This window comes from Symphalangus syndactylus, chromosome 8 (assembly GCF_028878055.3).
Source record: "Symphalangus syndactylus isolate Jambi chromosome 8, NHGRI_mSymSyn1-v2.1_pri, whole genome shotgun sequence".
Taxonomy (NCBI): domain Eukaryota; kingdom Metazoa; phylum Chordata; class Mammalia; order Primates; family Hylobatidae; genus Symphalangus; species Symphalangus syndactylus.
In genome coordinates, this window is record NC_072430.2 from 55,946,942 (window position 1) to 55,974,928 (window position 27,987).

The 27,987-nt window shown below is 41.5% G+C and overlaps 1 protein-coding gene and 1 long non-coding RNA gene across 2 annotated transcripts; both read left to right on the plus strand.

Annotated features, from left to right (window-relative positions):
- On the plus strand, nucleotides 1-27,788 carry LOC129487801 (uncharacterized). The gene is made up of 3 exons (XR_008659463.2): nucleotides 1-395; nucleotides 25,962-26,111; nucleotides 26,947-27,788. It is a non-coding gene; the product is annotated as an uncharacterized lncRNA (long non-coding RNA).
- On the plus strand, nucleotides 389-3,885 carry TMEM30B (transmembrane protein 30B). The gene has a single exon (XM_063645531.1). The coding sequence runs from the start codon at nucleotides 733-735 to the stop codon at nucleotides 1,786-1,788; it is 1,056 nt and encodes a 351-aa protein (XP_063501601.1). The 5' UTR covers nucleotides 389-732; the 3' UTR covers nucleotides 1,789-3,885.
- Nucleotides 27,789-27,987: the final 199 nt, after the last annotated feature.

Consider the following 27,987-nt stretch of genomic DNA (forward strand, 5'->3'; position numbering starts at 1 on the left):
TGAATTCGAAACAGATTTATCATAACGTAATTTCCTGGACACTCCCAACTTGAGACTGAAAGCTGGGCGAAAGGGGTTTCTGAAGCTAACCTAAAAGACAAAATGGTCTAGAGTCACCTTTATCCCGCAAATAACAGAGGATTAAGAATCTGAAATCTTGAAGCCTCCAGGACCACGGTGGAAGCCCTCAGCAGAAATTTCTGCTGGAGGCCGGAGCGCCTTTTGATTTCGGGAGACTGGCCCAGGAACTCTAGTCACTTGGAAGGCGGAAGAGAAGGTGGTACCTGAGCCAGATAGGAGCCACTCAGAGGCAGCCCGGGGCCGCCACTCACCTCGGAGAGGAGGTGGAGTCCGATGACCCGGACTGAGAGGAAACGCGAGACTGAGTCTACCAGGTGAGGTAAGAAACACCCACCTGCTCACCTCGGAAGGGGCGGGCGAGGTGCGGCTCCCGGTGACCCGCGGGGGTGGAGCGCACCTGGGAGGAGGCGGAACTGGGGGGTGTGGGCACTGCTCGTAGGGCCTGGAACTAAACTCACCTGTGAGGGAGGCAGAGGCGGGGCCTGGGCAAAAACCCACCTGAGCCGGCGGGAAACCCGACCCGAGAGCAGTCCCCGGGCTCGCGCGGCGCGGAGGGGGAGGCGTCCCGCCGCGGGGCCCCCCTCGGTCAGCCCGCGCGTCGGTCCCCCCTCCTCGGTCAGCCCGCGCGTCGGTCCCCCCCGCGCGGCCGCCATGACCTGGAGCGCCACGGCCCGGGGCGCCCACCAGCCCGACAACACCGCCTTCACGCAGCAGCGCCTCCCCGCCTGGCAGCCGCTGCTGTCGGCCAGCATCGCGCTGCCGCTCTTCTTCTGCGCGGGCCTGGCCTTCATCGGCCTGGGCCTGGGCCTCTACTACTCCTCCAACGGTATCAAGGAGCTGGAGTACGACTACACAGGCGACCCGGGTACCGGCAACTGCTCGGTGTGCGCCGCGGCCGGCCAGGGCCGGGCGCCGCCGCCCCCCTGCTCGTGCGCCTGGTACTTCTCGCTGCCCGAGCTCTTCCAGGGCCCCGTGTACCTCTACTACGAGCTGACAAACTTCTACCAGAACAACCGGCGCTACGGCGTGTCCCGCGACGACGCGCAGCTGAGCGGACTGCCCAGCGCGCTGCGCCACCCGGTCAACGAGTGCGCCCCCTACCAGCGCAGCGCGGCCGGCCTGCCCATCGCGCCCTGCGGCGCCATCGCCAACAGCCTCTTCAACGACTCCTTCTCGCTTTGGCACCAGCGCCAGCCCGGCGGGCCCTACGTCGAGGTGCCGCTCGACCGCTCCGGCATCGCCTGGTGGACCGACTACCACGTCAAGTTCCGCAACCCGCCGCTGGTCAACGGCAGCCTGGCGTTGGCCTTCCAGGGCACGGCGCCCCCGCCCAACTGGCGCCGGCCGGTCTACGAGCTCAGCCCCGACCCCAACAACACCGGCTTCATCAATCAGGACTTCGTGGTGTGGATGCGCACGGCGGCGCTGCCCACGTTCCGCAAGCTGTACGCGCGCATCCGCCAGGGCAACTACTCGGCCGGGCTGCCGCGGGGCGCCTACCGCGTCAACATCACCTACAACTACCCGGTGCGCGCGTTCGGCGGCCACAAGCTCCTCATCTTCAGCAGCATCTCGTGGATGGGTGGCAAGAACCCCTTCCTGGGCATCGCCTACCTGATCGTCGGCTCCCTCTGCATCCTCACCGGCTTTGTCATGCTGGTCGTCTACATTCGCTACCAGGACCAGGACGACGACGACGAGGAGTGATTCCGGCTTTCCAGGGACCCCTCCTGCTTCTTGCCAAAACTCTTGCGAGGTGCTTTTGGCATCTCCTCCTCGCCCCTCGCCCAGTTCCAACCTCGCCTCGCTTTTCCTCCCTTTGTGAATGAGGGGACCAGAGAAGGGACTTACCCGCCTTGCTCTTGGGGGGCTGCTACTGTCTTGCCCGGGGGGAGGGATGTTGACTGCAGAGTGACACATCCTTGCAAACTCTTCTCACCTCCTTCACGACACCGAGTTGCCATGTGAGGTTCTTCAAGTCTGAGAGTGGAAGGGATCCCTGTGGAGACTCCTGTTCAACCCCTATTAGAGGAAGAGATTGAGAGACCTAGCAATGTGAAGTAACAAAGATCAGGCAGCTGCAAGTGACTCCTGACTCTTGAGTCCAGAGCTTTTGCCACTACGGTACAGTGGTTTTCTTTTCTTTGGTGGGGGGAGTGGGCTGGAATGGAGAGTGAGGCCCACAAATTACCTGCAGAGACGTGGAGGCGTGAGGGAGAACATGCTTGTTAAATATGCAGGTAGATTAGGAGACACCAAACGGAGATGCAGACACAGTAAGGCTGGGATGAGATCCTCGAAGCTGTGTTTTAACAAACTCCTCTGGAGAGTCCCATATTCCCTCCAATTTGGGAATCACGACCCTGAACCAGGTTGGGCCTGAAGCAGTCAACTGAGTTCACTTTTTCAGATAGTAATTTGTTCCCAGGGGCAGTGACAACCATGATGTTCCAGGTTTGGTCTGGCACTCTGCCTTGAACGTAGGAAGCTCTTGATGACTTGTGGAATGAATTTTTTAAAAATCACTATCGGGAAAACTAGTTGGCATACAGAGTTATAGGACAAGGTTTACGTTATTCTTTTGATATTTTAGTATTTTGGTATAAAAGCCAACAGGCAAACTTTGCCAGGTACTGTGTAGAAACTCGAAAATGTGAGGCCAGTTTGTACAGTTTAGAGGAAATGCTTTAACGTAGAATCAGATAGCTGGAAGATATCTTCGAGGGAAAGTAAGTTCCCTAAAGTCACGTCTATGCCTCCTAGCTCAGTCTTCTTTGTCATTGTGTGTGTGTGTGTGTGTGTGTGATTAGAAAGGGCTTCATTCATACCTTTTCCCTTGGACCTGGAAAAAAAAAAATTTTTATCTTTTCAAATGAAATCTGTTGATTTCTAGTAATCATATTTGAATCAATGCTAAGGCATATATAGTCTTATATGTAAACTAGATTAAGATTATTTGAACCTTTGAGATGACATTAACACTCAACTAAAATCATTCAATTGATTTTATTGATTGAGTAACATCAATCAGTATGTTTAAAGTTATTCTAAGAAGCAGTAGTTTTATTTTTAAAAACCTTGTATGGCAAAATAACTTAAAACCCTTTGTGATATCATCTTCCCAGTTTATTTGGTAAAAGCAAACAGTTATTTGGTATTTGTCAGAATTCTTTGGTGCCTGCTATTACAGCTATTTTCCAATTACTAATTTGATTCTACTCACTCACTTAAGGCAGTGCAAGATCTTGAAGTATTTTTTAGCAGTTAAGTAATATTCAATTGTATTGAATAGTTTACATAGTTTATTCTAGTCTTTGAAAATTACTGAACAATGGACAATGTGCATGTCATTGATATCTGCCTTAGAACTTCTGGGACATCCTGATTCAAGAGATTCTATCCCATTATTTACATATACCAAAAATACTTTGTTAATTCAATGTGTTGGCTTCCCAACTCCTGAACACGACACAAATTTAATTATTAGATTTTGTATGGTGATTTTAGGCTATGAAAACATGATCATTATATGTACATAGAGAAATTTTTATTTGTTACAAATGTTTGAGCAGCTCACTAGCCCACCCCTCCTCTATTTTGGGTAAGAGAATTTACTACATTTTTTTACTATGTAGTTGAGAGCAACATGTATTTTGTTATTTTTAGAATGATCAGTATATCGCTATAAAATTTTAAATGAGACTATGAAAGTTAAAGTATTCTGATTCTGATTAAATTAATGAATATGGTTCCAGGCCCTGTTCTCTGGGTTTTTGAGAGAGAATAAAGGTTATGTTTGTCTTACCTTTGTTATCGAGTTTGCTTAATTCTTTTGAACTATGATCTTAAAGGCACAAACAGCCCTAGCCACTTTGCTAATTTCTTAATAGCAGATTTACATTGCAGCAAGAAAACCATCTTTTATAATAACATTCAGTTAAAATGAACTCAATTCGTTGTTAACTTCCTAAAACAGAATTTGAACTTTATCAACCTCAACATGTATATAAACTGGATAGTCCTCAAATACTGTTTGAATTTAATAAATATCAATTAAAAAATTTTTGTAGTATTAAAAGTTATTAAAGAATGTGATCATAGTAGTCTTCTGCATTTTACTTCAATTATAAATTGCAATTATTTATTGGATATTTTGGATTTCAAAGCAGCAGAAACTTTAAAACTGAAATGGGAAACATTTTCCTGCAATGATCCCTGTGCTGTAGCATTTTGTCTGGTGTCTCAGGCTTCCAGGTTCTTGTTGGCCTGAATTCCCTTGTTGCCCAGTAAATGTTCCCTAGCTAGAGGTATCTTCGGGAAGTGAGATAGAAAAGAGTGAACCTCAACAATTGGACTGGAAATGAGCTTTGACTTAACTTTGTAAAATAAAAGCATAAAAGAGAAAGTAAAGTAGTTGGTGAGAGCTCCTAAAACAATAATATGTCACTGTATTTCCTCAGATGGTTAAAAAAAATTAAAACAATAATATGACAAGAAAGATTTTCCAGGTATCTCCACAATCAAATCAACTAACCAATTTGCTCACTATAAAATTATTGTTATTATTATTTTTTTGAGACAGTCTCACTGTGTTGCCCAGGCCGGAGTGCCGTGATGTGACCTTGGCTCACTGCAACCCCCGCTTCCTGGGTTCAAGAGATTCTCATGTCTTGGCCTCCCAAGTGGCTGAGATTACAGGTGCACACCACCACGCCCAGATAATTTTTTTGTACTTTTAGTAGAGATGGGGTTTCACCAGTTGGTCAGGCTGGTCTCGAACTTCTGACCTCAAATGATCTGCCCGCCTTGGCCTCCCAAAGTGCTGGGATTACAGGTGTGAGCCACCAAACCAAGCCTATGTAATTATCAAAATTCAGAGACGGACTAATAGTCTGGAATTTCCTTTAGAGCAAATATCACTTCATAATATATAATCAAAACCCTTTCTACCTTACTTTAAGTCTGTTGCCGTCTTCCTGTCATAGGAGATCTCAACAATCTTGAGTAACTCTCAAAGTTGCTGGTAGAGCTGCAAGGTCATCAACTAGTTCCCTATATGCCCTTGGATATAAGAAGTCCAAGGGCATACACATAATCAAAAAGTAAATTCCCGGCCAGGCGTGGTGGCTCACGCCTGTAATCCCAGCACTTTGGGAGGCCAAGGTGGATGGATCATTTGAGGTCAGGAGTTTGAGACTAGCCTGGCCAAAATGGTGAAACCCCGCCTCTACTAAAAATACAAAAATCAGCCAGGTGTGGTGGTGGGCACCTATAGTGACAGCTACTCAGGAGAGTGAGGCAGGAAAATCGTTTGAACCTGGGAGGTGGAGGTTGCAGTAAGCCGAGATCATGCCACTGCACTTCAGCCTGGGTGACAGAGTGAGACTCTGTCTTAAAAGAAAAAGAAAAATAAAAAGTAAATTCCCTCTTCTGTTATTTTTATTGGACATTTCTTTGTGTTCCAGATTTTTTCTCTCTACCTAAAACAGAGCTGGCTGATTTTAGATGGCATTTTTTTTTTTAATTAACTTTAATTTTTTTCCCCAAGAAAATGTCCCTTAAGTCTCTTCCAACCAAAACAGTAGTTTCAAAAGAGTCGTTAAGAATGTCTTCATGAACCTGAAGTACATTAAGCTCCCAAAGAGATTCTTACATAAGAGCAGCAGTTCGTCAGGAATTTGCCAATTTTTCTAATAGTGTTGATGCTATGTACACAGGCATCCTCCATTATTTACTTAATTGTTAGTAATACAACAAACACTGAATACACTGACAACGCGTATTCAGGAAAAAATGCGTCCCCACTGCTTTGCCACCTTGCATTAAGATTGCCGTCATCAGCGGTACTCATGTCAATTAGGTTACTGGAGCAAACCAGCATTCCTTTATTTAATGTACTTTGCTGTCCAAGTTCACGTAGGACAGAGAAAAATCCTGTGGCAATGAAACCCAAGAAACTTTGGGGGTTGTAAGGAGACAGGAGAGGAGAATAAAGGGAAAGATGAGGTCTGAAGCATGGGGCATTTTTCTGGAGGAGCGGGATACCTAGAAGACAAGGGATTGGCAGCAAAGGAAACCCATGATGAGGGCAGGGCTCACCACCAGGACTCATTGATGACAAGGCCTTTGAGAAATTTAGTAAGCAAATGGTGGCTCACCTCTTTCTGAACCCCTTGGCTTGTCTTTTTGATCAATTTGAGTGTGATTTATCTTTTTCCTTAGGAGCAAAAGGTATTACCGTCAAGAACCTTAGCTAATAGCCTTGCCCTCTACATTGAGCTCTTAACTAAGTTCCCATTATAGTGGCTGAAACCTTACATTATGATGAAAACTGTAAATGATGTGTCATTAATAATGATACTTTGTTCTTCTAAAAGGCCTTTGTTCTGAAAGTCCAAGGTGCTTAACTCTATGTGGTTGCATTAATCTTATCCATCAAAATGCATGAAGTGTTAGAAAGTCATCAAGACCAATGAGGTAGAAATATATTCCTTTACATTTTGCTCAGTTTTGTACAGAACTCTATAAAAGTAAGTGATGTTCTGAAAGAAAAGAAAGCATAACTTCTGGATGAGGCAATGACAATCATTGGAATGGACCATGAGTATTTTCAAAGGAAGACTTGATTAATTCTTGTTATGATTTTAATAAGTAAAAGACATTTCCAATTTTTGTTAAAGAATCCAAAATGAGAAAGGAAACATTTCCTATTCATGCTAAGTGACAGCATGTAAAACAGCTTCTATTCTTTTCATTTTTTCCTACAGGTCTTCAAGGATGAAGACTTATCTGTTATTTCAATGTAGTTTGCAAACAACTGAATTGTGGTCTTAAGTTTTACTTAGATGAGCCAATTAGCTCATATGAAGGGGTGGGTTGCCCCTCCACACCTGTGGGTGTTTCTCGTTAGGTGGAACAAGAGACTTGGAAAAGAAAAAGACACAAAGTATAGGGAAAGAAATAAGGGGGCCCAGGGGACCAGCGTTCAGCATATGGAGGATTCCGTCAGCCCCTGAGTTCCCTTAGTATTTATTGATCATTCTTGGATGTTTCTCGGAGAGGGGGATGTGTCAGGGTCATAGGATAATAGTGGAGAGAAGGTCAGCAGATAAACACACGAACGAAGGTCTCTGCATCATAGACAAGGTAGAGAATCAAGTGCTGTGCTTTACATATGCGTACACATAAACATCTCAATGCCTTACAGAGCAGTATTGCTGCCCACATGTCCCACCTCCAGCCCTAAGGCGGTTTTCCCCTATCTCAGTAGATGGAACATACAATCGAGTTTTATACCGATACATTATATTGCCCAGGGACGGGCAGGAGACAGATGCCTTCCTCTCGTCTCAACTGCAAAGAGGCATTTCTTCCTCTTATACTAATCCTCCTCAGCACAGACCCTTTACGGGTGTTGGGCTAGGGGACGGTCAGGTCTTTCCTTTCCCACGAGGCCATATTTCAGACTATCACATGGAGAGAAACCTTGGACAATACTTGGCTTTCCTAGGCAGAGGTCCCTGTGGCCTTCCGCAGTGTTTGTGTCCCTGGGTACTTGAGATTAGGGAGTGGTGATGACTTTTAATGAGCATGCTGCCTTCAAGCATCTGTTTAACAAAGCACATCTTGCACAGCCCTTAATCCATTTAACCCTGAATTTGACACAGCACATGTTTCAGAGAGCACGGGGTTGGGGGTAAGGTTATAGATTAACAGCATCTCAAGGCAGAAGAATTTTTCTTAGTACAGAACAAAACGGAGTCTCCTATGTCTACTTCTTTCTACATAGACATAGTAACAATCTGATCTCTCTTTCTTTTCCCAACACTCATATATTCACTTTCATGTATCTTTAAAAACATTATTGAACATCATACATATAAGTGGCATAATCCGTGTCTCCAACCCTAACTTCTCTCCAAACTCACATTTCCAAAAACCTCTTGAACACATCTAAATACCCTCCCCATAGGTACCATAACTTCTGTGTGGGCCATACTAACTTTATTGGCCACTTCTCCAAACCCATCCTTCCAAGAATAGCATCAGATGCTGAAAATGACTCCTCTATCCCCTCAAGTATCCCTGAATTGCCTCCCTGATTTCTCCCTTTCTGTTTCCTCTTAGAATCAACCTAGCTATCAGATCCTGTTGCTTCTATATCCCAAATGCACTTTCAGTCAATTCTGTCTTTACCACTGCCCTGGCCCAGGGCTTTGCTATTTCTCATCTGAAAGTTGGAGAAGCCTCCTAATTGGGCTCCAGTTTATTCTCCACATCACAGCCACAATGAGCTACATAAAACACAAGTCTCATCATGTTACCCCTCAATGCAAAATCACTCCTGTCTACCCACAGCCTACAGGAGAAAGTAAACTCCTCAGCAGGACATACACACCTTCATGGTTGGCCTCGTTCTAAATCTTCATCCACTTTTCCTCCAACACCCCACCAAATTCCAGCCATATTGAATGATTTAAAGAGGCCCTAACCTCTGTGTCTTTGCTCATGCTGGTCTTGCTCCTCCACCTGACCACCAGAATCTACTCATTCATTCTTCCTTAAGACTTGACTCTGTGTTTTCATCCTCTGTGAAGTTCTTTGCAAGTCTTCTTTGCCTCTCCCATGCCCTGTCCTTACCCTAGTCCTCTCTTAGTACTTATTCCATTTCTTTCTTGGAGCATTTGCCATGTGCCTAGAAGCTGATTATTCATTTATCTATCTCCATATTCAGGCTGCTAGTCCTACAAGAGCTGAGAATTTTTTTCTCATTCATCTTTATTGCCAGTGCCAAGTACCATAACCAGCACATGATGGGTCCTCAAACATTTGTTGAATGACAACTAGGAAACCAATGACTCCATTACTTTCTTACCACTGAACATTTTATTTCCTACAATATAGTTGAATGCATAGGAAATAATTCAGGAAATTATTGGATGCAGAGATGCATCTAATAATGTAAGATGCAGAGATGGCACTCTAAACATTGAAAATCTTAAAGACAGCTGAGAATGCACATATATTCTTAACAGCATGGAAATGCTCAGCGTATCCCATCTGGATAACTTAAATGTACAATCAGGTTTTCCTCCATAAACTAATTTGCAGAAATTAATAGCAGATGGGTTACATTAGTTCATTGATAGGATAGTTACTTTATGCTCAAAAGTAATCAATATATTTCCTATTAAACTCCAGTATGTTAATGAATGTTCACATTTTTGTGGTGCTTCTTTATGAAAGAGAATTTTTTACTTACTGTAATATTCCATAATAAAATGTAAATAAACATTGCTTTCCCCTGCCGGGTAATTACCCCAGAATCCATTTAAACAGAAGTAGTATTTGCAGAGAAATATCCAGAAAGGAAGGAAAAAAATAAATGGAATAGTAGTTGTCCCATTTGCTGGCTGGTGTTTGGTTTATAACATTTGGCACATCTTGATATCTACATAATAGTAGTTTTAAAGCCATAAATAATATTTTACAGAGGTCACACCATAGTTATTTAAGTTCAGGGGTTTATTTCCCTGAGCACTAAGTAGCTATGAATGAATTATGTTTAGTCTGATCTGCCACAGAAGGGCCATAAAACCTCCAACTCATAGCAAACCGCGGAATATTACTTCAATACGTCAGGAAAATGTACATGTAAAAGAATAATGCATGATAAGGGAAAGGTATTTTTTTTTTAAGTAATATATGTTACTAGGCAGGAGCTATAAAATTTTGTTATGTTAAACTTTCCTCTGATTCTGGAAATCAAGTTAAGACATGGCTTTGCATTGTCTGCCCTCAGCCAGTAAAGCGGGCTGTGGAACCAGAGGAGGGACCCAGGAAAGAGAGTCCGGCCCTGAGTAATGAACACTTTCTCCTCCCTGCACCTCCGATAGTTGAAAGCAAAGAAAAGTTGCAAGATCACAAGAGGTGATTTTATAAACTTTTTGTTACTACCAGCATTCTTTTCCAATGACTCCCAGGCAAGTGTTTTTGTAGATACTCGGAATCAAGGGTGCAGACCATTTTTAGCCTTAAGATGCAATTCACTTTAAAAATTAAATCTATGGGCCAGGCGTGGTGGCTCACACCTGTAATCCCAGCACTTTGGGAGGCCGAGGCGGGTGGATCACCTGAGGTCAGGAGATCAAGACCAGCCTGGCCGACATGGTGAAACCCCGTCTCTACTAAAAATACAAAAACTAGCTGGCCGTGGTGGTGTGTGCCTGTAGTCCCAGCTACTCAGGAGGCTGAAGCAGGAGAATTGCTTGAACCTGAGAGGTGGAGGTGGCAGTGAGCCTAGATCGCGCCACTGCATGCTAGCCTGGTTAACAAACTGAGACTCTGTCTCAAAAAAAAAAAAAAAAAAAGAAAAGAAAAGAAAAAGAAATCTACTTAAAATCCTGTTGAGCACATACAACTTACCAGACATCACACTAAGTGATTTCCCTTGGTTTTCTCATGTCATCTTTAAACAACCCTAATATTATCCCCATTATGCAAATTCAGAAACAGAGGTTTGGAGAGAGAGAGAAAGTGGTCCAGTGTTACGCAGCTGGCTGGGGACAGCCAGGTTTCCAGCTGAGGGCAGTGTGACTTCAGAAGCTCCCTGGCTATTCAAAGTCAGCAGTGACAAAACAAATAGCTGCCATTTGTTGAGCACTTTCCAGGCAATGTTCTGAGTGCTTTGCCTATCACATTGTATTCCTCACAACAATCCTATGAAGTAGGTGCTAATATTAACTGCATTTCACAGATGAGGAAGCCAGGTTCAGAGAGGTTAAATAATTAGTCTAAGGCAGCACAGGCAGTATAGACAGCCAGAATTCAAACCAGGTTGGCCGACTGAGAGGCTCGCTAAAGGAGTCAACTTCTCATCCTCTAATTTTCTTTTAGTTTGTATGCAAATAATGATTAATCATGAATGTTAAGACTAAATCTGTGAAGGAACAAGAATAGACAAGACAGCCCTGAAAAAGAACTGGAGTTGAAGGTGTGAGAAGGTGGAGGGGGATTTCACTTGACCTACCAGAAGTGAAGACTTAATTGGAAAGCTTCAGTGACTTGGACAGGGTGATTTTAATGTAGAGTAGGCAAGTAGACCAATGGAACAGAATAGAGAGAAATTCATACTATAATGAAGAACACAGAAAAGATAACAATTTAGGAGAGTGGTTACCCCTGGGAGAGAAGGGGTGAATGGCGGCAGGGAGGGCAAACAGGTGTATCAAAGTACTAGTAATACTGTGGGAGGTGGGTACACTAGTGTCCATCTTGCTATTATTCCTTAAGTTGTGCATACATTGTATACACTCTTCAGCACTGATAAAATAATAACAGTCTGGGGAATTTACTCTGTGCTGATGAAAAGGTTGGCAGGGAGTCTAAGACTTAAACTTTCACGACCCCTTTACTTGTTTGTGTTTTTGTTTTTTGAGACAGGGTCTTGCTCTGCCACCCAGGCTGCAGTGCGGTGATGCAATCACAGCTCACTGCAGCCTTGACCTCCTGAGCCCAAGTGATCCTCCCACCTCAGCCTCCCGAGTAGCATGAACTACAGGCTCGTGCCATCACACCTAGCTAATTTTTAGATTTTTTTGTAGAGACAGGGTCTTGCTGTGTGGGCCTCACCATCCTCCAACTCCTGGGTTTGTGCAGTCCTCCCTCCTCAGTCTCCCTAAGTGCTGGGATTACAGGTGTGAACCATCGCATCATGATACCTTTAGACTGTACTTTTTTCTGTGTTGCATCCAGTGCTTCTACAGACTCAAGTAATGCACAAGGTTAGAATAATTGATTCCTAAGCATTTGCAACCTCATTAATAAATTTGAATAATTTTTATATGTGTCTTCTTTAAGTTGAAAAACAAAAATGACATTAGGTGGACCACTGCCCAGTGCACTCCATTTTAATGGAAAGTTCAAAAGAACACAGGCACCCCTGCAGGTAAGTCCCCTTGGAATTTTGGTGAGTATAGGCACTGTATGAAGGAGGCAAAACCCTGGCCACTGCTAGCGTGGAGAGATGGCTTTTGTATTACAGACTCATAGCACCAAAGCCATGACATCTCTTCATTGTCTTTTTTCTTTTTAAAAAATGTTTGTGGAGACAGGGGTCTCATTATGTTGGCCAAGCTGGTCTCGAACCCCTGGCCTCAAGTGATCCTCCTGCCTTGGCCTCCCAAAGTGCTGGGATTACAGGTGTGAGCCACCAATGCCCAACCTCATTGTCTTTCATCAGAGCAGAAAGCGGGAGGCCATGCAATCTAAGTAGAAATTAACCCTAAGACAGAAATCTTGGGAAGGAAATAAGTAGCATTTTAGCCACATTTCTTCAAATTTACTACCAAAGGTAAACTCAGCAGTCAAGCAGTGGGCTCAGTGCCAGCCCCTTTGCATGTCATGGAGTCTTGCATTTTTCCTGCGCTGTACACTCGGGGGCTGGGGAAGCTCGTTCTACAGAACTGAGAAAAGCCTTCAGCTCTGCCACCTGGCCCCCTGAAGTCACCTCGCCGTGGCCTCGCTGCCCCTGACGGGGCCTGTGGCCGGAGCCTGACTGCAGCGACACGGAACGCAGCGTACGATTTCTCAGGTTGATGTAGGTCCAATCTGTAATGAGAATCCCGTTTTTAAAGATGTGCACTGCTGCCCTCCGCTGGACATGGACAGAATCACCAGCATTTAATTACCTTTGGGTCTAACGCAAATCACAGCAAAAAAAATCTGCCCTGAAGTGATTGTGTATGTGCATGTGAAATAGTAGCTATAAAAATTAAAGCTCCTCAGAAAACCAAATACTGCATGTTCTCACTTATAAGTGAAAGCTAAAGGATGAGAACACATGGACGCATAGAGAGGAACAACCCACACTAGGGCCCATCAGAGGGTGGAGGTTGGGAGGAGGGAGAGGATCAGGAAAAATAACCAATGGATACTAGGCTTAATATCTGGGTGATGAAATAATCTGTACAACAAACCCCCATGACGTGAGTTTACCTATGTAACAAAACTGCGTGTACCCCTGAACTTAAAACTTAAATAAAAACAAATAAATTAATTAAAGTTCCTGAGAGTAAATAAAGTTTGGATGTTTATACATTTTATGATAATTTTGTGACTTTCTATACATTACGATTAAATGTTCAAAAAATTTATCATTAATTTTTATTCAAATAACAATATTTTCTGCAATATAATTCTAGTGGTTACTCCAAATTTCCTTTTTTCCTCTAAAAAACTTTTTCACAAATGTGTTAGTTTTACAACTATGTCATAAAGAAAAAATTCTTGGCCCTAACCCTGGAAAAGTACACGTCATTTACTTTGTCATAAGCATAGGCACAAAAAATGGAAAAGACTGCCACTTTTTTGCTTTTCACCAAATGTCTTTGCCAAATAGGAAGAATATGTCTTTTTATATTTGAAACTATATTTTTTCTTTTTAAGTGAAAGACCAATAAATATTGGCAGATGCCTTTCCCAGGAACTGTATGAAACTGACTCACAGCTTAATGGACTGACTGATACACTTACAATAGTCACTTCTTTCTGGAGCAGAAAACCTCCAGAGTCTTTCTAGAAGCAAAATTAAGTATGCCCAGTTAGCATTCTATGACTTGCTTTGAATTGCTTATACTGGAACAGTCATTCAATCAAAGCAAAAAGCTTTAGGTGGAAATGATTTAAACTTTGCCTACTTTTCTGAAGTTGATATTGAACCTAAGAAATACAATTTTTTTTTGGCGGGGGGCAGCTTCTTGCCCTGTCACCCAGGTTGGAGTACAATGGTACGATCTCGGCTCTCTGTAACCTCCGCCTCCCGGGTTCAAGCGATTCTTCTGCCTCAGTCTCCCAAGTAGCTGGGACTACAGGCATGGGCCACCATGCCCGCCTAATTTTTTGTGTTTTTAGTAGAGCCGGAGTTTCACCATGTTGGCCAGGCTCTTCTCAAACTCCTGATCTCGGGTGATCCGCCTGCCTCGGCCCCCCAAAGTGCTGAGATTACAGGTGTGAGCCATCACACCCGGCCAGAAATATAAATTTTTGTAAACTATTTTAAAATTGTGTGTAAGTGAAGCTGGTACCATTCTTCAATACCAAAACAAATATTTCTTCCATTCTAAACTGCACTTTCCCCCCACATTTTAACATTTCTAAAATCAGGATGTATCTCAAAGTCTTGGCTTCTCACAATCCATAGCATTTTACAATCGCTGGCCCCTAGACAGACTCACTGTCAGCCAGGTAATGGTCAGGATGTAGCTGTCATTGTGCAGTATTGTCATATTTTGGGGCAAAACACTGCATTGTGTACAATAACATAGACATTGAAGATTCTGTCTCTAAGGGATTCTGAAGAGTTGGACTCTGAACATGAAGGAATGTTAGGAAAATCTTAGCCAAAATAAACCTTAATTTATTTTAAGTATATTTTTCTTTTCATATCAGCAGAAGCATGATGCATAAGAAAAATCTATCTAAACAAATGTAAAAGAACCCTTTTAATAAGGATAAAGTACAAAAAATGTAAAAAATTGTTAGGTGATATTTTAATTGGCAGCATTTTTTTCTTAGTGGTACATAACGTAATGGTGCATCTTATGATTCTCGACATCTTAAATTCAATAAATTATACAGCATAACAACAGGACAGTGGAAAAAAATGCTTTTGAATTCAAAACCAGATGACATAAGATGGCATTAACTGAAAAGGTGTATTCACCCAATTTCCACTGCCTGCACTATCAATCCATTCTGAGAAGAAAATGGAATTTTTAAAATGCTCTCACTCCTCTGATGTAAACGAATACTAAAAGAATAAAACAGTGTGCCGGATGCCAACATGAATCAGCTCCTCAGCCTTCAGCATCTCATTATAATTATTGGATTCAGTCCAACCAACCTTCAGGATCACAAGAAGCGTAGCTGAGGGGCTACAGAGATCAAAGCCGACATGTAGTTCATCTGAAGCCCATGTAATATACCTCACTGGAAGGATGCACTTGGGGATAGAGTGTCAGAAGAGAGAATATTAAAGAGTCGTTCTCAGTCCCCGAGGTCTCCTTGGACTGGGAAGCTTTGCTGGATAGGCATACATCACGGCTCCGAGCATTACATCTCGCTGTACTCTCTCAATCTGAATTGTCTGTGAGTATGCGAAGTTGATGACCACATATAAATCACAGTTATTTCTGTTGACAGGAAATAAAGTTGGACTATCAGACATACTCAGAGCCAATATCTGCTTTCATGTTTTTCAAAGTTATAGGGAAAAGATGTCTTCCATTATTGTGAACGTATTGTCAGAGTGAAGACTGAGCCAGTTCTGTAGCCTCCAGGTCCTTTTCTCCGCCAAGAATGGAAACCATGCTGTGATGAAACGTTGCCAAAGGAGAGTTCCAAATAAAAGCCTCCCAGTCTATTTAGACTTGGCGTGGTTGAAGACTCCCTTCAACCCCACCCTCTACCATCCCGCCCAAGGAATGAAGTTTTTGCTTTTCCTTCAAAAACTGTGTTTCTTGTTCCCCATCTCCCCATCTCCCTCCCTATGCTCTGTTTCAGCAAAGCTTGGGGAATCAGAATTTTTTTTAGTGTACACAGATTCTTACATCAGTTTTAGGACCTCTATTAGCAAAAAATATACACAAATAAGTGCAGTAGCAGGCATATAGATGAACCAGGCATATAAAGCCATTTCTAGTTACACATTCTTATGAGACAATTCCTCTCCTGGTCCTTCGTAAAACAAGTTTCCGTCTGTATTTGCTCAAGATCTATGTTTCAGTGCTGAGTCAAGCCACTGATTCGGAGGCTCATGAATGATTTTCCTATGTTTCCCTGCAATGCACTTTACTTTTTATGCACTTTCAGAAGTTCCTTGCTTTTAAAAATGTTCTTACCTTCTTGCTTTATGCAGCTTCAGGGGCTATTTATCACTGCATACTTTCTGGACCTATAATATTTATTTATTTATTTATTTATTTATTTATTTATTTATTTACTTATTTATTTATTTTTGGAGATGGAGTCTCGCTCTGTCACCCAGGCTGGAGTTCAGCGGCACAATCTCAGCTCACTGCAACCTCTGCCTCCCAGATTCAAGTGATTCTCCTGCCTCAGCTTCCCGAGTAGCTGGGACTACAGGCACGTGGCACCACACCCGGCTAATTTTTGTATTTTTAGTAGAGTCGGGGTTTCACCATGTTGGCCAGGCTAGTCTCGAACCCCTGACCTCAAGTGATCCACCTACTTCAGCCTCCCAAAGTGCTGGGATTACAGGCATGAGCCACCGTGTCCAGCCAAGGACCTCTAATTTTTCTAAAAGCTTCAGTAGTCTTTAAAACTCTTTCTCCCTGTTGAAGATTCCATTTTCACATTCTTGGGGGTGATCTCAGCTCATTGCAACTTCTGCCTCCCAGGTTCAAGTGATTCTCCTGCCTTAGCCTCCCGAGTAGCCAGGATTACAGGTGCATGCCACCACGCTTGGCTAGTTTTTGTATTTTTAGTAGAGATGGGGTTTTGCTATGTTGGCCAGACTGGTCTCGAACTCCTCACCTCGAGTGATCCTCCCACCTCATCCTTCCAGAGTGCTGGGATTACAGGTATGAGTCACTGCACCCAGCTGGGGGATCTTATTTGGAGCTCTCCCTAGGTCTTATTCTCCTAGCCCAGTCTCACCCTAAGCAAACATTAGCACTGTACACTAATGTAGCAATATTTCAATTTTATGTTTTCAAGCCCAGACTAAAATGACTCTAAATCCAAAGACGATTTGGTGTAGGGTTTATTAAAGGTGCTCTTAGTGGCAGAGGGGTGACAGAGAGAAGCACTGGCTTGGGAGGTGGTGATCCTGGGTGATGGTCCATTTTCTGCCAATACCTGAGTATGTGACCTGGAAAAGTTATTTAATGTTCTGTGTCTCCTCTGTAAAGTGAGGGTTTTTGTTTTTGTTTTTTGAGACAAGGTTATGCTCTGTCACGCAGGCTGGAGTGCAATGGCAGGATCTTGGCTCACTTCAGCTTCCGCATCCCAGGCTCAAGCTATCCTCCCACCACAGCCTCCCAAGTAACTGGGACTACAGCTGCTCACCTCTATGCCCGGCTAATTTTTTTATTTTTTGTAGAGACAGGGTTTCAATATGTTGCCCAAGCTGGTCTTGAACTCCTGAGTTCCAGCAATCCACCCACCTTGGCTTCCCAAAATGCTGGGATTACAGACATGAGCCACTGCACCCGCCTGGGATGGTTTCTTGAGGAGAAATGCAATTGTCAAAATTGCAAGGGTTCATAACAGAGGACAACCCTATTATTTTCCACTGAGAATTTGAAAAAGGTTATGTTGAGGATTGTTTTGGATTTGGTTCCTTCCAATGTCAACTTCTAACCTTTAAAAAAAATGTAATGACATGCTTATGCTAGTCCTCAACACGTGGTAGGGAAGGAACACTGGGTGGCTCTAGTGATCTTAAACATCTTCCTACTTCAATCCCAGCCCAACCCACCATTCCCCATCCCTCCTTACTCTCCTCACTAACAGCACAGACTCTTCTAAAAAACAAACTCAAACTGCGTCATGGACCACAGTAGCCAAAATCTAAGGAATTCAAGCCTCTCTGTTTCACTGCCAAGCACTATCCCAAAGAGGTCACTGATCTTTGAAATCAGCGAGCTCTGAAGCCCGCTGAAGGGGGTCAAAAGAGTTAAAAGATTCCAGATGGGGCCAGAGTAGCCTCTCCAATTTCTTCTGCCTGTGTTGCTCATTCAGGGTGACCTGTACAGGTCACTAAATCTCTATGTGCTTTCAACTCCCCATTTATAAAATTTGGCTGATACTGATTTCTAAGATATTTAGTGAGAGTTGAATTAGGATTACTACAAAGAGCAAATTCCCTAGCTGATTTTTGTGTTACTACTAGTGAAGGCCCTAGGCACAATTCAACAATCAGAAAGCGGCAATGAATGAGAAATTGCTGAAAGTGGCCAAATCAGGCTTTCTTAGCTCTGGAGCCCTGCTGCCCAATTAAATCTGCACACTCACATTGGACAACATCTAGTTTATAAAGGCAAATATTTAATTAGTGGAACCTTAGGACTGGCAATGCTACTTCCAACCCATGTAACAAGATACCCTAAGCTTGAAAAGCAAACCCTGTAAACTTAAACTACTGTAAAATTATAAAGTTTAACATAAAAATGGAAAATCTTTAAATAGCCGTTTTGTGCAATGTTCTTAACAGACAAGACTGCCACACAATGGAACTGTGTAACTACTAGCAGCAGGCACTGCAGGAAGATAAAATAAACTGGCTTTATGGACCCGAGGAATTGATTTTTAATGAGATTCTGCTTGGCTGTAATGGCATCCTGAGAGGGCGATCCAGTTTCCACGGCCTCTGGTATACAGTTATAAGGTGCAAAGCAAGGACTCAGTTAAACAATGCCCATGTATTTGCCCTTTTAGCATATGAGATTAAATAAAATAAGGATGTTGTTCTTAGACACTTTCCAGAAACTGCACATGCACGTGCGTACACACACACATACACACACACACATACAATACTCTGACTTCAGATGCTTTTCCTTAGACATTACCTGCTTGTATATTCTAAATTTTAGAGGACTTGACCCTTGAGGTTATAGGCTTGTGTTCGTATTTCTCTATCAAGGTATAACAACCCATAAATTATTAGATGAACTTGGCTGATTATTTTGTATTCCACTACCTGGAGACATTTATGCTTATATATAAATATGTACAGCAATGGATATGGATACAAATAGGTATAGATAGAGATATGGCTATAGATAATTGGCAATAGAACTGAGAAGGCAGTGTAGTATATTGGTTAAGAGATTCAGCTTTGAATCTTGCCTCTGCCCCTTCCTAGCTGTGTGTCCTTAGGCATATTAATCAGCTTCTCTGAGCCTCAACTTTATCTTCCATAAATGTGGATAGTAACACCAATTTTACAAGGTTGTAGTAAAGATTAAATGATACAGAAACACACAATAATATAAATGAATCTTAGCAATATGATACTAAAGGAAAAAATAAATCTCCAAAGATTATGTATAGCACATTTTTTCATAAAGGTAAAGCTAAATAACATTGAAGTCTATATGTTTATGAGTCTATACAGCAGCAATAGAATCATATGCAAAAAAGAAAAAGAATGATAAACACAAGGTCCAGGGTGATGACTGCTTTGAACGAGAGGGAATAAGGGAGAATGGGAGGGAGAGAGGATCAAATAGGGAGATAACTGGTTATAGTCAAGGTGCTAGTTTGTGATGGAGCGGCAGGCTTGTGAACACATATAATGAATAAAAATAAGTAGTCAACTAAATAAAACTAGCAAACTAGCTACAAATGGACCAATGATGAGAATATGTCATGAACCAAGGAATATGATTAATCCAATTCTGTGTACTAGAGGGTCAAAGAAAAAGAAGATTAAATGAGATAATGTATATTAAAGTGATTAGCACAGTATTAGGCCCTTAGTAAGCACTCGAGAAAATCTTAGGTAGATGGCTGGGTATTTCTACACACATTCATATGTATCCTTATCCTTAATTAATTTGGCTTTCCCCAGCATCATCCACTTCCCCCCATTTTCCCTATTTTTTTTAATTTCCTCATTTTTTTTTTCTGTTGCATCATCTGGGTTTAGAAAAATCCTTCGCTTTTCAATTTTTAAAAACCTTGAGACATGATTTACATACAATGCCATGTACAGATCTTAGGTGTTCAGCTCCATGCATTTTGTCTGCTGTATTCACAAACATAACCATGATTCAAAACAAGATATAGACTATTCCCATCATCCCAAAAAGTTTCTTTGTGCCCCTTCCCACTCAATTATCCCCTTGCCAAAGGCGACTTCTTTCTGACTTCTGACATCTCTCGCTATAGATTAATTTTGCCCATTTGTAGACTTCATATAAATGAATCATACTGCTTGTATTCTTTTATATCCAGCTTCTTTTGATCACCACAATGCTTTTGAGATTCTCTATCATACTGTGTATCTGTAGTTCATTCCTTTTTATTGCCTAGTCGTGTTTTGTTGTATGAATATGCAACTTGATTATCCTACCTTTCTACTGTGAATGGACATCTGGGCTGTTTCCATTTTGGAGCTATTATGAGTAATGCTGCTCTGAATATTCCTTTTTTTTTTTTTTTTTATACAGAGTCTCACTCTGTCACTGGGCTGGAGTGCAGTGGTGCTGATCTTGGCTCACTGCAACCTCCACTTCCCAGGTTCAAGCGATTCTCCTGCCTCGGCCTCCCAAGTAGCTGGGATTAAAGGCACTCGCCACTACGCCCAGCTAATTTTTTGTATTTTTAATAGAGATGGGGTTTCACCATGTTGGCCAGGCTGGTCATGAACTCCTGACCTCGTGATTCGCCCGCCTCGGCCTCCCAAAGTGCTGGGATTACAAGCGTGAGCTACCATGCCCGGTGCTGCTCTGAATATTCTTAAATGATTATTTCTGTGGATATATCTTTTGATTTATCTCGGGTAATACCTAGGACTGGAATTGCTGAGTTGTAGGGTAGATGCCTGTTTATCTTTATGAGAAACTGCCAGTTTTCCAAAGGGGTTGAATCATTCCAAATCCTTAATTCTGTAACATCTAACTCTACACCAGCAAGAATCATTTTGTGTCAGGTCCATGTCCTTTACCAACTCTAAAAGGATTCCTAGGCCAAGAAAAATAAATTAAAAAAAAAAAAGATATGGATGTAAATGGCAACAGATGAATTTAGACTTGTCTGATGGTAGAATGTGCCAAGTCAGAACAGCAAGAGAGCCTTTCCCTGCTGATTCAGACCTCGAAATAAATCATATTTAAGAATATGACTTGGGTAAAGTGTGAGCCCAAATCATATGTTCTCCAGCTGGATGGATGCCGCTTTCTACTCTTGGCCTCAGCAGCCACATTGAATAATCTTTTTGGGAATGGGTGGGTGACCGATGGTAGAGACATTAATTGCCTTCCATTGGCTGGTTGATTTGGCTGTAAAGAGAAATGCCTGCCCAGTTCCCAGAGAGCTTACATCTGTTTCTCATACAGCTCAGCCACCCATGCTGCTTCAACTATTCCCTACTGCTGGCCAGGCCACCACTTTATTGATTTTTTCCCTTGCTCTTTTAAAAAGATGAAAGTTCTTAAAAGCTTTTTGCACGGGCATGTGTGTGTTGGTGACGGCAACAGTTTAGTTTAGCAAACCAAGCAGCAGCCAGGTGAGTCATCCCTGAGTTTGTTGGTTTGTTTGGTTTTTTTGGTGGTGGTGGTGGTATTGTTTTTGGAACCAATTACTCTAGGATTGTGCACCCCCAGTGGTGGAGCTGACAGGAGCATAATAATTAGAATGTGCTGACAACAACTTAAAGATAATTAGTTGACAATGAGTTGAGACCTCATGAACCCCTTTAACACCTCAAGGGTTGTGATTAAAATGAAATTCTTGGAAGTCCCTTAAAGTACATCTTGTCTTCCTACCAGAAGTTGTTTGGGTACAGCCAGAATATTTGATATTTCTTTGATATGTCTTTCATTTCATGTTTTGTGATTATCCACAAAGGTTAGCATTATTTCTGTGGAAATCAATAGATTAAAGGATTTGTGGTTTTACTCACAAAACTATTATTTTGCTTCTTTCTCCAACAATCATCTCCCACTCTCATCGAGCCTTTTAACTAAGTGATGTTCAAACATTTTTTTAAGAAAAAAAATCATCCTTTTGTTCTTACAGATTACATGGATTAATAAAGTTAACTGTGATTTACTGAAATTATTCCAACTGAAAGTTTAATGGCTACAGAATGCCACCATGACAATTCACAGGTGTGCATATGTTTAGTTGAAACTGGAATATTTCACAAATCTGCTAGCCTCAGCTTCCAATAAATATATGATAGTTTTTATTTTTCTTGATGGGCCCTCAATAAATGTTTAATAGATGGAAGAATTCATGCTGAGATTCCATGATCTTCTAGAATGTATTCAGTTTCACTCTGCCTCCAAAATAGACTCCATTTAAACCCATAGAGGTAAAACCTAGTGATTCTGTCCTTAGTTCCTAAATGTTTCTTAGAAGATAACTTTCAGTGCTTCCGGGACAATGCAATTACACTACATATTAAACTTCAAATATCAAACAACATTCTAATATTTCAGAAGGGTTGCAATTAGCCTTATTTTTATTATAAAATGTTAATCACCTGTAAAGCTAAAACCTTAATATCAGTTACATTATTTAGACATGTAATCAGTTATACCATTTAGACATTGCAACCATTTATTTGATAGGGAAGTTTCATATTAATGAGGCCAAATTCGTTCATTTCCAGGATACTGGTCTTTAATCTTTTCTGGGTCACAGACCCATTTGGGAATATGGTGAAATCTGTGAACCCTCTGGTCCAGATAAAGTCTCGGTCACTTATACACCAAATTTATTGGATTTCTGGGGATTGATGGATTCCAGATTAATATTCTCAAATTATCTGTAACGGATGATTTTAACCTTTCAGACATGTTGGTTATTAATCTGTAAAACAAATCAGGGGAAAATGGACCAATTGTGAACAGATCATATTCAAATTGGAACTAGGATATGAGTGAACTACCCTAGTTAGAAATCCAAGCAGGAAAAAAAAAAATGCTTTGTTATAAAATAAAGGTCAAGTGTGCAGTGGAGATTTATTGAAAAGATTAATTGACCAGAGCTCTAGGCTAGTGTTTCTCACAGTATGATGTGTATGACTGCTTCAACAGATTTAAAAAGCAGAGATGCTTGTTTAAAATGCTTGTTCTTAGGTCCCACCTCAGCAGACTAAACGGGCATCTCCTTTGATGGTAGCTGAGCCCCTGAATTTCAGTTTAACAAGATCTCCAGGTGATTCTTGTGTGCAGCCAGGTTCGAGAATCTGTCTCTTCCACTCTTATTCTTAACATGACCTCTTTTGCAAAGCACTTTATTTATATTGGTATCGTTAGTCAGTCAATGTGAATGAGGATCTTTCATAAATGCCCAGAAAATGCTTTTGATAACTCCAATTCGGGTAGTGAATGTCATCAGAGAGCCCTCTGGAAAGCAGCTGCAAACAATTGTCACTCTGCTCCACTTACCATCAGAGGAAGGCCACTTTAGATTGGCCCATCACATTGTTTCATTTTTTGGTAGTTAGTCATTTGTTACAATAAAAATTAAGTTACAGGAAAGGAACACTCTGACAGGATAATGGACTCCCACTCAGAAGCAACCAGCCTGCCTCCAATTCATCACGGCATTTATAGTGCATTAGAAGACATCACAGTGACAACATCATTCCTTTGGGGCAGGAAGAAAAGCCAGATTGAGTGGGAAAGAGGGAATTTACTTCGTGAACTTGGCAAAAGTGAAATAAAAATAGAATCCAGGGGTAGTTTAAATTGCCATGTTCAGCAAAGGACGGGGAAAGAGCTAACAATCACTGAGACTAACATTCCAATATGTTAAAAAATTAGCTTATTTCACCTTGCATCACGTGAGTAGTTTGTGGGTTAAAACGAAATGGTTGTCTGAGCAATAACAGAGTGGCATGGAGAAAATGGGCAAAGTTAAGGCAATTTAAAATGATTAAAGCCCACAAAATATTTTGCAAATATAAAGTCCTGGAAGGAACTTTAATAATAATATTTGTCCAATAGACTGGGCCAAAGATATCTATATTGTCTGGGCATTTTAATTGGAGGATTGAAGTATAATTATAAAATCATAAAAAATCTATGTCTGTGTTCTCATAAAAGTAAAAATGGTTATTTGATGTTGGAAAGTAATGTTTTAAAACATAGGAGCTGAAGGAATGTGGCACTGGGTGGGTACGTCTGCCACCTTAGATCTAGGAACTTAATAACTTTATAGTATTTTTACTATTATACCCTATATCATGTTAAGTCTGGGAAAAAAAATAAAAGGGGATACCAGGCTACTTTGTATAATGAAAGTGATGTCTTAATTTTGTGATTTTTGATTTTTAAGGTAACTCTTTTTAAAACTTTACTTTTTATTAAAATAACATTCTTTCATAGATCTTGGATACCTTTTTTTTGGTCCAGGTTTCCCCTTAATAAAATATTTAATTCACTTAAGAGTCTCTTTGAACAAAAACCTGTGTGGTCTCATTTTCTTTCCCTGTCAATCTGTGTTATTTCCAGGGTGAAAGGTAATTTTGACCATCAACATGGTTTCCATCACACATTTCTAATTTTAACCTATTTGTCTCAGTTTGATTTACATTGGGGTCTAGAGCAAATTAACTATTGCGAGTTTTTATTGAAAATTAATTAGGTGGCTAAAGTGCCCATGGCAGAATCTCTGCCAGTACGTTTCTCTCTCAGTCGCCAGCCTTCTCCAGTTAAAACACCTAGCAACTTAAAAAAAAAAAAAATCCATAAAACGAATGATATAATTAGTTCCAGAGTGGAACTCAATCTCTTTGAAATCAGATGCTTTCTTCTAGTGCTGAAGTGCCATGCTATAGCAAGCATTTTATGGTATCAGGGGATTGTCCTGGGAGTGAGGAGTGCTCGTTCTAGCTGAATCACCTCACATGACTTACAAAAGGTGCCCTTGTGGTACTAAATATAGCTGCATCTCTAATCTGATTCCTAAGTCAAGGCAAGGAGAGAGAGGAAGCTAGGTTTACAATACTATAAGGTGAAAAATAAGCTCCCCAGGTTGGGAAATAGACTCCATGAATGTGTGTGTATGCGTGTGTGTGTGTGTGTGTGTCTGTATGTGACAGAGAGAGAGAGAGAGAGAGATCTTATACTTAGGAAAAGGCAGGATGTAAATGTGATTTATTGTAAATAGTTCTACAACATTAAAATGAGTTTTTATTTTCTATGTATGCTGCTTCAAAGAAGAGCTCTGTGGGCTCATAAAAATGCAGAGAACAAATAGGGGCCTCTAAGTCCAATTTATATGCCATGCCCACTGTGCGCTGAGACACATATAATCTGTAAAATGTCAGCTTCAAAGTTCCACCGAGATCGGTGTTAACCCTGACCTCTGACCTCGCCGCCTCTGGCTGGGCCTGCATGCTTTCTTTACCAGCTGTTTTAGATAAATGTGTTCCATTTTTAAGAGATTGTCTCAGCGTTTTTTTACATGAATAGTGGTAATATTATTAACTCTCACTGGAGAAACCACCTTTTCTAAGAGGGCATTACAGAAGAACCAATCATTTCATGCCCCATGCAGAGAGTAGTGGATTAATAAATGTGTCATTGTACTGAAAATATTTAAACAACACTGGGAGAAAGGAGAAAGGCACACAACAAAAGGAAAGCATATTAGTAGTGTTTCCTGTCAAAATACACAGAGGAAGCACTTTATTTGGACCATTTTCTCCATAAAGAGACATGGCGGGCCAAGATAAACACAGTGAAGGAATCTGGTTTATCCCACTTTGGAGATTGGAGACCATCAGCTCAACCAAGCTATGAGACCAAAAGCAGGTTTTCTCTCGAGGCTGCTAAGTGAAGCCATTGACAGAGGCAAGCAGATAGATTTAGCAGATCAATACTGCATGGTTAAGTGGTATATAAGGTTTCTTCCATGATCAAGTGGACCAATTCACATACTAGGATCAATAAGTAAAAAATTCGGAGCAACAAATACAATTTTAAAATAGAGGATTTACCCAACCAAGAAAATAAACAATGGTTTCAGCCAGCATCTGGGGATATTTTTACATCTCAATAAAACAAAGAAAATCCTGAAGTAATGTTGACTGAGGGCAAGGTAATTCTTGATGTGGGGTGAATTTAGGATAGAAAAAGTATGATTTCTACTAACCCAAAGAATTAATTTTTCAGGATCAAAAAGCCAGTACAATTTCACATAGGCGAGCATTGTCTTCAGGAAAAATAAGCACAGATGGAACCAAAGTTATGACAGAACACAGCCCACATGCGGTGGGTTTCACTGACGGTTCTGTGCTCAGAAATCAACTCTGGGGAATTCAGGTTAGCAACTGGAAAATGGAATACTATTCTATTTGCTAAAGGAGGTCATGACAGGAGACAAAGGAAGAAAAGGATACCAAATAAAAATAGACCACCTTTTTGTATGATTCATTCGGGAGCCAATTTAATGCATTCCTGGTCAGCTTTTATCTGTCTTGGTATTTTTCATCTCTGGTGATGAGACAGAAATTCTGGCTGGTACGCATTTTGACAAGTCATGGAACTGTGATTTGCGACATGCTCAAAATTTAAATCAATGAGTAAAAACATAAAACCTTGAAATTGTCACAACCCCTTCAAGTGCAAATGCATTTGAAATAGAATCCCAGACTCGTGCTACTAAACTTTATGCACTAGGAGAGTTTAGAATCCTTTCATGTTTAGACTGACATCGTTTCAAGTGAACAACCCACAATTAGAATTTTTTAACATTAAAAAGTTCCTTCAAATAGATAAGACTGCCTTAAACCACTAGAGACATCACTTTGAAAGGGTATATATGTTCACTCTGGGATATCGTATTATTAGGATATTTGGCACTCCCAAATGTGTTATCCAAAATTGTTAAGTCTAGACCAGGTGAGAAGACTGTTTTTGAAACTAATCCTGTGGCATTGTCCCTTTTAAGTGGCTGCTTTCATGAACCAGCCAGTATTTATATATTATTATAAAGATAATACCCCTACTCACCTCATAAGGCTGTTTTGAGAATTAATTAATGTTTGCCAAGTACTTTGAGCTCTGCAGATGAAAGGTGGGGTGGAAATGCTAAGTATTATTATTATTTTAATTTGTATTTGAACTTGCCTCTTACAAGACTGTCTTTTTTTTTAAGATAATAATCTCTTCTTCGGACAGAAAAAGGAAAAATTGCCTCATCCACACTTGGACCCTTATAAGGAGGACAGGTGTGATGATTAGGATTTGGCCTAAAGAATAGATTGAAGCAGATGACACACTTCAAAAGAATGTGTTCCCAATCTCAGGACCTCTCTGGGGAGTCTCACAAGTGTCAAGTTCATCCTGTGATCCCTGCTGAGATATGGCCAAATGTAAAGGCCAGGACCAGCTGGGTGTTTACATGACATATAAATAACAACACAAACCTGGTCAATTAACCTCTTTGCTGCTTGGTTTAAGTGAGTCCCATAACCTGCCTAATGAAGAGAAAGAAACTCCCTCAATCCTGCTAAGAGGTTAAAGGACAACATTGAGAAACTGATTTGAGAGGAATTGAATTTGCTATTCTGGGTTCACAACTCCAGCCCTAATCCTGATAGTGCAGCAAGAAGGGCTGCCATAATCTTGAAGGGTCCATTTGAGAGTGTGGGACTGCAGTGAGGATGGAACAGCGCAGCCCTCCCAGGCAGGGGATGTTGTCTTGGTTATTCACGGATCCGCATCAGCACCCTTCCTGGAACGTGGCAGGCGGCAGTACAGAGCTGGTGAAGGAGGAATGAAGGAGGAAGCCATGTTGCACTGATGATGGTTTGGGGGTGCCTGTCTACACCAGAAAAACCGGATTCTCCCCAGAAAAGACATTTGAAATTCCCTGGAGATTTCTGACCATGTCCTTTGGAAGAAATATTCATACAGCCAGAGAAACCTTAAAATCAACTTGCTTTTATTCTTGCCCAAAATTAAAGGTTTGCCTACCAACAACTTTCCTCTCAAAAACTGACATCTATGATTGCCAATCTTTTAGGAGGTTTTTATGTTTGTTTGTTTGTTTCGTTTTGTTTTGTTTTTTAAACAGGGTCTGTCACTGGGCTGGAGTGCAGTGGTGTAATCACAGCTCACTGCAGCCTCTACCTCCCGCGCTCAAGTGATTCTCCCGTCTCAGCCTCCCAGGTAGCTGGGACTACAGGCTTACACC